This window comes from Lissotriton vulgaris, chromosome 2_1 (genome assembly GCF_964263255.1).
Source record: "Lissotriton vulgaris chromosome 2_1, aLisVul1.2, whole genome shotgun sequence".
Classification (NCBI taxonomy): domain Eukaryota; kingdom Metazoa; phylum Chordata; class Amphibia; order Caudata; family Salamandridae; genus Lissotriton; species Lissotriton vulgaris.
The window spans coordinates 1,863,963,489-1,863,979,402 of NC_141687.1; the positions used below are offsets into that span (position 1 = coordinate 1,863,963,489).

Below are 15,914 nucleotides of genomic sequence, written 5' to 3' on the forward strand. Positions count from 1 at the left end.
CCATCGGGTTCGGATGAGGATCGAGACGCTCCAGATCAACTTCAGGAAAAAGTGATTTATCGGCGCGTATTCCCTTTCCAATTCGACAGTATTGTTATCAAACGCGTTTCATTTCCATTCCGGCACGTTGCGAATTCAACATCGAAGAAAAACTTTGATCTACGTCGACGAACAGGAGGCCTTTCTCGACGCAGTCAAGCCCGGAGTCCATGGAAAGGACTCCATTCAAAAAATGTCCAGCGTGTGGTGCTAAGTTCCCACACAAGGACCTACACGAGGTGTGCAACCTCTGTCTATCGCCTGAACACGAATCCAGGGACTGCGAAGCCTGCGCAGCATTCTCCTCCAAGCTAACGATTAGGAATCGTCGGGCTAGAAGACACGAGGTTTCCAGAATGCAGTCGGAGGCGATCCCGGAGCTGTTCGGAGACAAGCAACTTGAGGAAGAAGAGGATCATGAGGATCAGTCGGGGTCGGAAGGGGACCAGTCGGATGTCGAAGAACTCGACGTGCAACAAACCGTGAGTGACGACGTCCCCTTACCGAAAAACCGACCCCGTGTGGTAACGACCCCGCCTTCGAGCCCGGTCAAACCACAGAAAAAAGTTTCCGACGCCCCGCCCTCGGGCCCGGCAACGAAACCGAAACTGAAACCGAAACACTCGGCCTCCCACCATGTCGGATCCGAGAAAAGGTCGACATCGACTTCGACACCGAAGCTTCATACAAGGGAAAGCTCGGCATCGAAACATTCCATGTCGAAACAGAAACATGATTCGTCGTCCAAGACTCACTCGATACCCAGGAAGTCGGAATCGAGTAGACACTCGGTGCCGAAAACACCGAACACTGACGATCGAAAACATAAGCACCTTTCGGAACCAGGGCCTTCGGTTCCGATTCAGGAGCAACAGACAGATCCCAAACAAAAGATTTTGTTTATCGATCCGCAAAGTAGTGACGAAGAAGAGAAAGAATGAACAGACAGAAGATAAATCTCTTCCTTCAAAAAAGAGAACACTGGGGACAAATACAACTCCTCCTGCTTCTCCTCGACCTAAAGTCACACCCTCTTCTCCTATTCCTCACACTATGCCAAATATTCCTACACCTTCCACACCAAGACCATCTACACCTCAGTCTGATGTAGACAGTGATCCAGGGGAGGGAGAACCTCAAGGGGATGATGAAACCATCCCAGATGAGGATGACCCATGGGAAAATTATGACGTAGGGTCAGATGAGGACAACGACCCAGAGTTATATCCCTCAAAGCCTTCACCACCTGATGATAACACAGGGTTTGTACAGCTCATTAATAGGGCAGCAAAATATCATAAAGTAGATATACATACAGAACCTCAAATAGAGGATTTCCTGTTAGAGACGCTACCTAATGCACAAAGAACATCAGGTACTCTTCCTATGTTGAAGGGTCTTCTCAGTCACACAGAAGAAATATTCAAAGACCCAGTGAGGGCTAGGGTGTTAAACCCAAGAATTGATAAAAAATATAAGGCGGCTCCAAAGGATCCAATATTTATCAAAGGGCATGTACCTCTGGACTCGCTTGTAGTTTCAAACGCTCGTAAAAGAGCAAACTCATTATCTACAGGAGAGGCTCCTCCACCTGATAAAGAGTCAAAATTAATAGATGCATCAGGCAAGAGAGTAGCATCACAAGCGGCAAATAGCTGGCGTATAGCCAATACACAGGCACTACTTGCACGTTATGACAGGGCACATTATGATGAATTGGAAAAACTCATCACACATCTCCCCAAAGAACATCAGAAAAAGGCAGATCAGTTAATACAGGAAGGTAAAATAATAACTAATACTTCCATTAAGTGCGCCCTAGACGCAGCAGACACTGCAGCAAGATCCATCAACACCAGTGTCATGTTAAGGAGACATGCATGGCTTAGAATCTCAGGATTCAAACAGGAAGTACAAACGTCCTTATTGAACCAACCATTTGATCAAAAGACACTTTTTGGTTCAAACACAGATGAGACCTTAGAAAAAATGAAAAAAGATACAGAAACGGCGAAGTCAATGGGAGCATTGCAACAGCCAACACAAAGAGGTTCCTTTCGTAGATCCACCTATAGAGGGGGCTCAAAAAATACAGGAACAAATCAGCAATCCACCTCTTTCACACCTACATCACCCAAAGGCAATTCAAGAGGAAATTACAGGGGTAACAACAACAAAGGTAGAGGCCGCGGAAATAATAACAACCGCAACGCCTCAACCCCAAAACCTTGACTTCATAGAACTCCCTCCAGACCACATAACACCGGTCGGGGGACGTTTATCACAGTTCCTACCTGTCTGGGAAAACATCACATCAGACAAGTGGGTGAGACAGATTATCCAACATCGTTATTGCCTGGAACTCACAGCTACCCCACCAAACATCCCCCCCAAACAGCGTCCAATGAGTCAAGATCATCTGACATTGTTAAAAGAAGAAATACTAGCACTTCTACAAAAGCATGCAATAGAGAAGGTCCCAAAAAATCAACAAGGGACAGGAGTATACTCTCGATACTTCCTAATCCCCAAAAAAGACGGGTCCCTAAGACCAATATTGGACCTCAGACCTCTCAATGCTTACATAAATTCGGAACATTTCCACATGGTTACGCTCCAACAGGTACTCCCTTTACTGAAGAAAGGGGACTTTCTTTCTACACTGGATCTAAAAGACGCTTACTTTCATATCCCAATTCACAAAGCCCACAGAAAATACCTAAGGTTTGTAGTGGAAGGACAACATTATCAGTTCAAAGTCCTTCCATTCGGGGTCACAACGGCACCAAGAGTGTTCACAAAATGCCTAGCTGTGGTGGCAGCACACCTAAGAAGACAACAAATACATGTCTTCCCCTACTTGGACGATTGGCTAATAAAGGCCAAGTCACAAGAAGAATGTCTTCACAACACACAGAAGACAATTCAATTGCTGCACCACCTAGGGTTTACGGTGAACTACAAAAAATCACACCTGCAACCAAACCAGATTCAGCAATACCTGGGGGCTACTATAGACACAGAAAAGGCAATAGCATACCCCAACCCAATCAGGATACAGACAATGGTCGGGTTAATACAAAGATTTCAACCACAACACTCACTACCAGCACGAGTGTTTATGCAACTGTTAGGCATGATGTCCTCCTGCATACTGCTAATACCACATGCCAGGCTACAAATGCGTCCACTACAGGAGTGTCTAGCGACACAGTGGAATCAGGCTCAAGGTCAGATTACAGATCTGGTGTTGGTAAACGACCGGACGTATCGCTCTCTGAAGTGGTGGAACACAGAAAACATTTCCAAGGGACGGTCGTTCCTAGAACCAATTCCACAAGTGATAATAACAGCGGACGCATCGCTCTCCGGATGGGGAGCGCATATGGACAAATACACAGTGCAGGGGAAGTGGAGTGTGCAGCAAAAGAAACTGCACATCAACTACCTGGAACTATTAGCAGTATTTCTAGCACTAAAGGCTTTCCAAATGCAAATAACAAGCAAGGCAGTCCTGATCAGAACAGACAACATGACTGCAATGTATTATATTCAAAAACAGGGGGGGACACACTCTCTCCAACTATCCAAACTAGCACAGGACATTTGGAGATGGGCCATTCCTCAAAAGATTTATCTGTTAGCAGAAAACCTACCAGGAGTTCAAAATCAGATAGCAGACATCCTAAGCAGACAGTCAGAACAAGTACACGAATGGGAGCTGCACGACCAAATACTGCAGCCATTCTTCCAGAGATGGGGGCAACCAGAGATAGATCTGTTTGCCAATCATCAGAACGCAAAATGCAAAAACTTCGCATCCAGGTACCCACACCAACGGTCCCAGGGCAATGCACTATGGATAAATTGGTCTAACAAATTTGCTTACGCTTTCCCTCCTCTCCCACTAATTCCGTTACTGGTTCGGAAACTGCAGCAACACTCAATGACAATGATACTAGTGGCACCCACGTGGGCAAGACAGCCGTGGTTCACCACGCTACTACAACTCTCACAGGTGCCACATCAAAAACTAAGATTATTACCCATGCATCTTACACAGAACCATGGAGAAATAATGCACCCAGATCCCAAACAACTGAACCTAGCGATCTGGCTCCTGAGGTCATAGAGTTTGGATATTTAGATTTACCTCCAGAATGTATGGAAATCATTAAACAAGCAAGACGTCCTACCACCAGAGCATGCTATGCAGCAAAATGGAAGAGGTTTGCTATACACTGTAACAGTAAGCACATCAACCCTCTGGACGCATCCACTAAACAAATCATTTGCTATTTACTACACTTGCAGCAATGTAACTTAGCATATACCTCTATCAGAGTTCATCTCGCAGCCATAGCGGCGTACCTACAAAACAGGCAACATCTTTCCCTGTTTAAAGTACCAGCAATTAAAGCTTTCATGGAGGGACTCAGAAGAGTCATTCCACCAAGACGACCACCTTCCCCAGTCTGGAATCTCAACATAGTACTTACCAGACTAATGGGGCCACCCTTTGAACCTATGCATAGGTGTGAAATACAATTCCTCACATGGAAGGTGGCCTTCCTCATAGCTATCACGTCACTTAGAAGAGTAAGTGAGTTGCAGGCTTTTACGATTCAAGAACCATTCATGCAGTTACACCAAAATAAAGTGGTTCTTAGAACAAACCAAAAATTCTTACCAAAGGTAATTTCGGCATTCCACATCAATCAGTCAGTGGAATTACCGGTTTTCTTTCCAAAACCACAAACAGTAGCGGAAAAGCCCTACATACATTGGATGTTAGAAGGGCAATATTGTACTATATAGAAAGAACACAAACTTTCAGAAAGACAAAACAGCTATTTGTTGCGTTTTCTCCTACACATAAAGGCAATCCCATCTCTAAAGCGGGCATTGCCAGATGGATTGTAAAATGCATTCAAATATGCTACTTAAAAGCAAAGAGAACATTAACTGTTCCTCCTAGAGCTCACTCTACACGTAAACTAGGAGCATCTATGGCATTTTTGGGAAACATTCCACTAGATGACATATGCAAAGCAGCTACCTGGGTTACACCGCACACCTTCACAAAACACTATTGTGTAGATGTGCACACAACACAACAAGCTAGAGTGGGACAAGCGGTATTAAAAACTTTATTTCAGACAGTTGCAACAGACACAGGCAACCACCGCTAGGGAGAGAACTGCTGTATAGTCTATTCATAATGTACCATCTGCAGCCCATATGCCTCGAACGGAATATGCTACTTACCAGTATGCATCTGTTCTTGGCATAGAGGGCTGCAGAGTGGTACATGCCCTCCCAGCCTCCCCGGAAACCTGTGTCTGTTCCAACATTATCTTATTTAGATACACTTACATGGGCATTCTTATCTGTATTCTATCATACTACTCCATCTAACCCTACTATGGCAAAACTATCTAAGGATGGAGCCGATGCCCATGCGCACTACCAACCAAGGGAGGAGTCACCAAGATACAAAAGACTCTCCAAGAGAAAAACAAAGTGCAATCATCCGAGCCCAACACCAGATGGCGATCTATTCATAATGTACCACTCTGCAGCCCTCTATGCCAAGAACAGATGCATACTGGTAAGTAGCATATTCCATACACACACCCTTCACTGGGTAACTTCCGTTATATAAGACAGCAAGCAAAGTTAGCGTGTTCCATTATATTATTATGTTCTGCCTAACGCTTTTCAAACTGGTATAGTCCTTGTTCACAGGCAAATCGTCAGTGTTAAATAACAATCCGGGTTACCAGTCGGTTTGTTATATCTCCTTTAATTATCATCAGGTGAGTTGTAAAATAAAGCACTTTGCATGGTGGGACTGGTAGTTCATTAGCTTATTCACTTTATGCCACTCAAATAAGTAAAATAACTGGCCTCTAATAGGCTGACAGTCCATCACTCCCTTTACTTGCAAATGACATCTCCTGGGGGTCTCTCTGCTAGCCAGAGACCCGCCATTACATTCTAGGGGGTGGTGCGCTTCAATGGCCGAACTACCGTTTAACATAAAAAGCCATACTTGTCCACAACAAAGCACACTCCTCACGGGTAACTTCCGCTCTATAAGACAACAAGCGAAGTCAGCGTGGTCCCTCATATTATGTTCCACACGCGTGCAGAAAACACAGACCACACTCGCGGGGGTTCCAGGTCAGAAAGCTTTATTCCCCAACAGCACGCTTGGATAGCCTGAAGGCAGGGAGGTAAGTTCATGAATTGTCCTGTTTCGTCATATGTCCTGACGCGTTTCGAAGGCAACAGCCCTCTTTCTCAAAGGTCGACGAACTGATTCACAGGATGGTAGCAGGAAGCGCCTTTCATTAATTGAGTGACAGGCCCCTGAATGAGCTGTGCTAGTGTCACAGTGCCTTATGGTACTTGTATTCCTGCCCCCTCATTTATATTGCGTGATGCGTTTTTAGTTCTTTTTTCTTTCTTTATCCTTATAGTCTCCAGCTGTGGTTAAAAAGCGGTCGCCTGGAGCCCCCTCGCCAGCCAGGTGGCGTCGTAGTGAAGGAACAGGGTACGGGTCAATATCCGAATCCCCACTGGCTGGAGGCCTGTCGATTCACGATTCCTTCCAGGTCGTCGCATGGCGGTGCTCCGCGCTATGCAGTGTTGCTGCCCAGCTAATTTCCCATCAAGGCGCTCTTGCACTCTTCCATGGCGGGTGCGGCAGAGAATGGTGATGGGACCATTCTGTATATGGACGCTCGCGTGCAGAAAACACAGACCACACTCGCGGGGGTTCCAGGTCAGAAAGCTTTATTCCCCAACAGCACGCTTGGATAGCCTGAAGGCAGGGAGGTAAGTTCATGAATTGTCCTGTTTCGTCATATGTCCTGACGCTTTTCGAAGGCAACAGCCCTCTTTCTCAAAGGTCGACTAACTGATTCACAGGATGGTAGCAGGAAGCGCCTTTCATTAATTGAGTGACACGCCCCTGAATGGGCTGTGCTAGTGTCACAGTGCCTTAAGGTACTTGTATTCCTGCCCCCTCATTTATATTGCGTGATGCGTTTTTAGTTCTTTTTTTCTTTCTTTATCCTTATAGTCTCCAGCTGTGGTTAAAAAGCGGTCGCCTGGAGCCCCCTCTCCAGCCAGGCGGCGTCGTAGTGAAGGAACAGGGTACGGGTCAATATCCAAATCCCCACTGGCTGGATGCCTGTCGATTCACGATTCCTTCCAGGTCGTCGCAAAAGTGAGTCCAACCGCCCTATGGAAAAATGAATGGGAAAAACGCGTTTTGGGACCCCCTTTTTTCACGGCCCCCCTTGAGGAAACCCCCCCCCCCCCCAAATTTTCAGGGGCTGCTCAGAAACAAAATGTGCCATTTTCCTGAAAATGTAAGCCAATTCCGTCCAAAAACGCCAAAGCTATTCGACATAGAATTTTCAGAAATCCCATAGGAAAAAAATCTTAACTATATATACCTACTGGCTATCGCCAGTAAGTAATATATATTCACTGAAAAAAACATAGGTTATAGACCATATATAGTTAGGAATTAGCATTTACAAAACCTTATTTTACTCACACAAAACCATTGAAATTCGCATATATAGTTAGTTGCACTAACTATCTATTGCGCACCCGCAATCCGCTGCTGATGATGTCACATATTACATCATTCATGACATGGTCAGTGACATCACTGATGACATCTCAAATGACATCACTGATGACATCTCATTTAACATCAATGATCACACCACTGATGATATACTTCATGTGATAATACAATGCACCTCCTTACACTCTAATATAACCTGTTACACCTAGTGTAAAATACAGAGTATCATTTTTTAAACCATTGACACACGAATAACATTTACTACATACGCACTCACTGATTCCTACGTCTACACACACATTCACTCATTCACCCATACAATCACTCGTACATACAGTCACTCATCATTACAACACTATCATATGCACTCATACACCTATGCAGACACTCACACACTGCCACTCATCCATAGAGTTACTCACACACCTAGTCAGTCCTGTAAAGAATCAATCACACTTTGATTTCTTCATCTATACAGTAAAACACAGAACAGCTTACATTTTCACAGATATACTAACACATACTTACTCATTTATACAATCAAATCCTTCATCCATACTCTTATACATCCACTCATTCTTCAATATGTAAAACATATTTAAACTAAAGAAAAACACACAGATACTGGATGATGTCATCAAATGCTATAGGTATCACATTACGAGTTAAAACTATTGGCATTGTAAATGACAAAGGTATTACACATAAATAACAAATTTGTCATTTACAACACCAATAGCTCAAACTTTCCTAATGCAAGACCTATTGCATTGCAAATGCTTGTTAATTTTTTCTTGAATGCCGTGAATGTGGTACAGGACCGCAGGTCAACTGGTAGAGCATTCCAGAATTTGGGGGCAACATAAAAGAAAGCACGTCACCAACTCCCCCCCCCCCCCTCCTCTATCCTTGCCGTTTTGATTCTAGGAATTTGGAGGAGCCTATGGACCACAAGATCTTAGCTGCCTAGTAGGAGTTTACCATATTAATTTCCTCCTTAGATATTCTGGACCAGGACCGACCAGGGCCTTGAACACCAGACACAGAAGTTTAAATATTGCTCTTTTCCTCATTGGGAGCCAGTGTAGCTCACTCAATAATGGGGGAGAGAGGGAGTACGTGCAGGCTTGTTAAGAACTAGGCGTGCCGCCGTATTTTGCACGACTTGAAGTTTAGAAAATAGATCTTCCCTCCTCCCCACCAGCAGGACATTTCCATAGTCAAGCCTGCTGACTAGGAGTGCCTGTAACAGGACCTTTCTGGTGGAGAGCAGAATCCAGGGGAAAATCTTCTTTAGCACGCGGAGTAGTCCAAAACACTTGCCCGATAGTGTTTTCACATGCTGCTCCATAGAAAGTTTGGAGTCGATTGGTACACCCACATTTTTTGATTTAGTTAAGGGAGCTTCGCCTAGTTCTTCTGGCCACCAATCCTTAGTCCATAACTGCTCGGCTTTCCCGAACAGGAGGATCTCGGTTTTGTTTGAGTTTAATTGCAGGAAGTTCTTTTTCATCCATACTGCAATTTTGGTCATACATGCTTTGAATCTATCTCTAGTTTCTCCTGAGTCCTTCTCGATAGAGACAATGATCTGCAAGTCGTTGGCATAAGAGACGGTATAAAACCACATGATTTAATAACAGAGGCCAAGGACGACACGTAAATATTGAACAGTGTGGGACTTATACAGAGCCCTGAGGAACTCTACTATGCACGATTGTGGTTCTGGATACCAAGGTGTCAGGTTGTTCACATTGAGCTCTTTCAAAGAGAAAGCTATGTATCCAGTCCAACGCTCTCCCCATGACACCAATTTCCCGCAGTTTATCAAACAAGATCCTGTGAGAGATGGTGTCAAAAGCCGCTGATAGTTCCAAGAGAACCAGCATGGTGGAGGTCCCTTCGTCCAGCAGCAGCCTGATCGTGTCTGACACCTCGGTTAGTGCAGATTCCGTGCTGAAACCTGCACGGAAGCCTGACTGTGAGGGCTGAAGGAGGTTATTCTGTTCCAGATAATCTGAGAGTTGACGATTCACCAGAGACAATGGCTGGCCTCCTTTTAGGAAGCAAGCCAATGGAGAAGAGGGGCGGGTTCAATCCCCACTCTCTAAGACATAAAGTCTCGGAGCAAGACTGCGCAAGCGCAGCCTACGCAGGCCGAGACCTAAAAATGAAAGTGTTGTTCATGTAAAGCGCTTTGATACCTTCGGGTCATGTTCGCACTATATGAAACTCCCCCAAAAAATGTCTTTCCAAAAGCCCACATTAATGCAGATATCAGCGCTACCTTACAGTACTGCACAGGTGCCCCTACTCCAAGGTTAGAAGACCACACACGCTGTAGGCTTGTGGAGAAGTGTGGCTCAATGGTTAGAGCGGCAAACCCTGATGCAGAGGTCTGGCCCGGGACCAGGGTTCAATACCTGCCTCCGCGGGTCTTGGGCGCAATTTCCCCGGACCTGATAATTCTCGCCTTGGTGCCTATTCTAATCATGGCTCCCACTCTGTAACTCTGGGCAATAGCTTGCTTAATCTCCACAATGGTCCCAACCACGCTGGGATGCCTGGCTTCACATTGCGGGTGCCCAGGAGTGGACATTTCACAGGGAAAAGCCAGGAAGGGTTCCTAAGCGGTATACGGACAGCGCCGGGACACTTCCGTTGGATGTAGCTGTGCGCTCTACAAATGCTGGCATTTACATTTTACATTTACATTTTTTTTTACATTTTAGGCTAGCTACACATTTTCTACAATAAATTAAGCACTGTGATGTGCAGGCTACTCTGACTACATTGCTGTGCTAGAGTTTCTTTTCAAACACATATCTGTTAGCGGTGATCAATGACCAGTTTCTTTCTTTGCATTATGTGTGCGCTGATACACAACCTCTGGTTGTGGAAATGAACATTCACGGATTCCACTGGGGTGCACAGCAGTTTTCTCCAGTAGAGCTTTGAATATCAACAACCACCCACACTACCACCTCTGCTCAGCAGACACTAGGCTCAAACTATTCAAATGGGACCTCCCCCGTTTTTTTTTATGGCCCAGTCATTTTGCTGAACGTGTCGATATATTGAAGCGCTATGCCTTTTCTATAAATCGGGGTGCTATGAAGAAGCGGTAACAATAAGCGGCTATAAATCTGTTTAGTGAAACGTTAGAGATCTGTATGTCCTAAATATGATCTGTAGTATAAGGTTGGCCATTACTATCCTGTTGTATCAGTTTACAGACAGTGTAAGGTTAGGGGACAGATCTTGAGACTGCCAGTGGGGGTACCAGTTCTGAGGATCTCAGGTGAGCTTTACTAGGTGGGTACTTTCCAAGTACTTGAGATAAACCGCCCTCATTCGTATGCAGTTGTCGAGGCAGTTAGCTGCAACTGACAACTGCTGCGGGGCGACAGGCTGGGAAGAGCGGGGTTTGCATCACAAGGGGCGGCTCTGCCCTCCCAGACTTACTGGAGCCACCATTCAAACATTTGCCATAGTGTGAATTTCAAGTGTTTGGGTTAATTAGTCCTAACTGATAGCTATTATCTGTTGCTCTTTGTCCCCGCTTTGATGTAGCCTTCGCTTGTAAATGTCGCCTATAAAGGAAGACTGGACAGGTCGCGAGGCAGTTCGTTCACACCTGGTACGGGGGGAGAGGAAGATGGACGGGGAGCGCGTCCACATAGACTGCTTTGCGCGAAGCCAGAGTGTCCATGGGATCCCGAGCCCGCCAGACAGGCCTCACGTCCCTTGTCAGGCCCCACCGGGTCCTCCCACGTCCCTCTACAAGGTGACACCGTTGAACAGGGCCAAGAGAGATCCCCCTACCGGCAGAGTGTATGGAGGCCCGAGCAGCAGGACGCAGGGCCAACTCTGCGGCGTCAGGCAGGCCTCGGCCGGGGAGCAGCGAGAGCCAATGAATCGAAGGAGGCAGTAAGGCTTGGAGGGTGCGGTGCGGGGGAGCGAGCAGCTGGACTCTGTTTCCGAGGGCTCGCCTTCCTTTGAACGGGGCTTGCAGAAGTCAGTGTGTGAGAGGGACTTTCCATTCTCAGAGACAAGACTGCAGAAATATGAGACCAACCGTCAGGTCAGGAAAGAGACCTGGAGGCATCGACGTGGGAGCAGCGGCACACCCCGCAGACAGATGTACAGGCTTCAGACAGCAGACTGCAGGCGAGTGAGCAGGAGACCTCTCTCTATGGAGACAGATAGCCCACAGAGAAGGGGCTGAAGGCTTTAGACAGCAGGCTGCAGGGGAGCGAACTGGAGACGTCGGCCTGTGAGAGCAGACATACCACGGAAAGGGAAAGGCAGGAGTCCTTGAGCGAGAAGAGAACGCAGCCCATCACGCATCAGCCCGCAGCATGCGCACCGGAACCATTCGGTAAGTACCCTCGCCACCATGCTCATCTGGCCTTGTATGAACAAGCACTGCCATTTGTATCTAAGCCCCGTCCTTTTGCGATTGGGGGCGTGTTTTTGACTTTCTTTCTCGGCTGTAGCCAAGTCAAAACGCCCCCCAGACTGAAAAAGACGGGGCTTACAGACAAATGGTTCTTCTTTCTATCTAAGCCACGTCCTTTTCAGACTGGGGGGGGGGTGTTTTTGACTGTTGTTTATAGCAGAGAAAGAAAGTAAAAAAACACGCCCCCCAATCGCAAAAGGACAGGGCTTACATACAAAGAATGACATCACTCGGGCCTCTTCTCCAATGGCTGGCCTCCGTTTAGGAAGCCAGTCAATGGAGAAGAGGGGAGGGTTCAAGCCCCACTCTCTAAGACATAAAGTCTCGGTGCGAGACTGCGCAAGCACAGCCTACGCAGGCAGAGACCTAAAAACAACAGTAATTAGACTTTCGGTGTTAAAAAGAATTACAAATTCATGTTTTAAAACACAAGTTCAGTGCGAATACATTCATAAAAAAAGAAGGCACTAGCAATATGAGGCGCCTGCAGCTCTTATTAGTAACATCTGTAGATTAATTTTGCTGGTGCAGCAAAATATGCCATCGCATTCCATAAAAGTTTTCTCTGGATATCGCACAGGTGATATGATGCCTACTCATAGCTCTCGAACAGCTTTTGCTTAAAAAAAGGCATATCAGTGCTTAATTTGTACCTGTAGTTTCCAGTGCTACGCACTGGCACTTATTTGTCATGGCTGGGTCTACACACGGTATTGGCTGCTGCCTACTCACTAAGTTCACAAGGCCTCTCTGGTAAAGAGCTGATATCGCACCTGACTGTGTGCATAAAATATTTCAAATTGGATTCTGCGGCTCCCCGCTTTATTATGAGGCACACACACACACACACACACACCACCAGAAACTGCCAGGGTCCCTGCCTCAGCGTAAGTTAGAGGTCCCTACAATCAAATATTAGCGCGAGTGCGCTTCCAATGACTGCTTTCAAAATATATTATTAGCCTGGCCACGTCACTCCTTGGCGAATTGATAAGTGTGTCCCCCGACTCCCAAGTTGGACCAATGATCAGTGTTTTTGCACACGGCCCTCCCTAGCATACTGCGCAGCCACAGCGCTAATAAGCAGAAGCAGGCAGCATGTTGTGCAGCAGGCCTCAGATTAATTAGAACTAAAAGGCTGTCCCAGTAATTAATGATTCTGTAACCTGATGCTAACAGTAGTTTGTAAACTGTGAAGCAAGTAATGGAAAAGCAAATCATGTTTGCTACGTTGCATGTTGCATGTGGAGTCACTTACAGAATTCAAGCACCGCAGCCCTGGAGAAAATAGCAACAATGGGTAGAAACCACTAACAAATACATCAATCAAAGCAGATTTCATATTCGTCAGAGAAAAACTGAATAGGAAATAAGTGACACAGGCTGGGTGCTCATAATATCCTACACCCCTGGGGTATCAAGTTAAAGTGGCACAATTTAATCTACTCCATTAAGCCTATCTCACCCGCGTGAGCTACGGAGAATATATCCTCTTTTGGCGCGGAGTGCCCAGGGTGTAAGGCAGATGTATGTTGTGGAGCTGCTGCTGTTCTCAGGGCATACTGGGCCATGGTAAGCAGCCCACAAGAAGAAGCCACTGGGAGCTCAGGGCCATGACTTTTATACTCGCATTAAAGGTGGATTCATTTCTTGGGTCCTGCGTTGGCATGTTAATGCATTGGCTAGTGAATAAAAGGAGATTCAAGGTCCTCCCAGGGGCACATGGTGAGGTCGTTACTGGACGGACAGAAGGCGGGGTGGGTATATGGGACCCAGAAAACACCATGTCCTTGAGCTTACATATGAAGAGGAAGAGGCTTTGAAGCACACGAGGGGACTTTGGGGATCGAAGGACCTTTTATACATTGGTAACAAACAGCAGTGCTTATCCCGCCAATGGTACCATCAATGTCTGCGCCTGGGTGCACCGGCCTAGGCCATGTGGTGGTTATTCTGATAGCTGTTCTTAGTTCAGGTGAGACAGCGAGCAGAACACTGCTCGAGACAGAGTGCTTACGCATCCAGTACTTCTCATGCAAAAACAGAATGAGGAACAAAAAAGAACTGGAAGTGGGAACAACGGGACAACAAGGTCCTTCCCCATCTGTTGTGATGAAAGCAATCGAGACCCAACACAAATTGTGATGAGCGGTCCAGTGGAGCCTCGAAAAAGGAAACGGGAGGGCTGCGAAAGGTAGGAAATGATTTGAACACATTTAACAATTTAAGCTTTTAGTACAGTCACATCATTGTGCAGTAGGTGGGTTGTAGCCAGCAGCAAAGCGAATTCCCCACTCTGCATCTCCAGCCGAGACTCCATCGGCTAGGTCTTCACCAAGCTCCTTGAGATGTGTAGCCTGTGGGTCTGGTGACTCATCTCACTAGTTCGTTTTGTTCAGTCTAAAAAATATGGGCCAACCCAGAACCTGCTGCTGAAGGCATGATCCTCCTCTCTTGTTCAACATGTGCATACACGTTCTGGAGTGTGGTGCTCATGATATGGATGGTGGTATATCTGGCTTTCAGCAGTGCCAGTTGAGGATGTGGGTGGAGCCAATAGAGTAAGTGGGTGGGACCAGTGGAGGAAGTGGGTGGAGCCTGGGAAGTGGGTGTGACCTCCTTTAAAAATCTGAGCACCTGGACTTCATATTTTGCAAGTTAAGCACTGGAGGGAGTGTGTGCAGTTTTCTGGAATGAGCTGTCTTTATCTCCTCAACCTACAGTTTGCATCAAGCATCCACTGTTCCTCAGGGAAGTTACTTCTGACTATGTCTGGATCCTGACATCACTTTTGTTTGCTTTATTTTTCATTGTCTTGCCACATTTGTGATCATTGGTGTTTCCGCAGATCCAACTGAGGTGGTGCGCCAGCATGAAGCCCTGGCCGCTGCGCGTCTCCGGATGCAAGAAGAACTGAATGCTCAGGCAGAAAAATACAAAGAACGTCAGAAAGAGGTAAGCTTTTTCTGACCACTGCGTAAGAGCTGTTTCTCAGTTAACAATTCACGATAGATCTCCTTCCCTTACGGTATGTGGTACGTGATGTACACGTAAGTTGTGTAACTGTTTAAACTCCTGGGCCAGGCTTATGTGTAAGTTGGAGTATTTACACTGTTTGTACTGCTGTTACATAGTCACTAACTGACAATATATAACTATTTTTTTTTCACCCTCCGGTGGCACTGTGTTCAGTTGCTTCTGATGAATGTATTGGTACCACGGTTTGATGCACCTTTGTGTTGCTAAAGTGAAACGTTATTCATGCTTTCATTCTCAGATGCCAACTTTCCAGATGCTTACTCCATTACTTTCTTCTCGTTAAATAAAGAGACCAACCATAAAGCAGAAAGATGTCCCCGTATGTGACACTGATGGGATAGAACTAGAATACTCTTAGTTGTTGTTATTGTTATTTGCTATTTCTCTCACGCACAACTGCCATGAGTGTGGCCTTTTGACCCTATTGTCTTTTACATTTCATGCCAGAGTTTGCACCTGTGTATTGCATGGAGGGTGTAGCATATGAGGAGAGTTAAATGTCATGTAAATGTAAATGTGGGTGTACTTGTAAAGCGCACTGTGACTCCAAGGAGTATCCTGGCGCTGAGACCGCTGGGGAACCCGTCCTGGTTTTCCCTGTGAGATGGTCCCTTTCTGGGTATCTCCAAGGTGAAACCAGGCATCCCTGGCGTCTGTGGGGGGCCGTTGTAGACATGAGGCAAGCTTAATGCCCAGAGTTGCTGAGTGTGTTCCCTGGTTAGAGTACGCACCGAGGCGAGAATTATCGAGTCCGTTTGACCCTGG

At 46.2% G+C, this 15,914-nt stretch overlaps 1 protein-coding gene across 1 annotated transcript in view; it reads left to right on the forward strand.

The window, feature by feature from the left end:
• SELENOS (selenoprotein S) overlaps nt 1–15,914 on the forward strand; it is a 132,846-nt gene that overhangs the window by 78,398 nt on the left and 38,534 nt on the right. Inside the window, exon 3 of the mRNA XM_086958055.1 lies at nt 14,959–15,065. Within this exon, the coding sequence (XP_086814181.1) occupies nt 14,959–15,065 (107 nt within the window). The remainder of the gene's footprint in view (nt 1–14,958; nt 15,066–15,914) is intronic.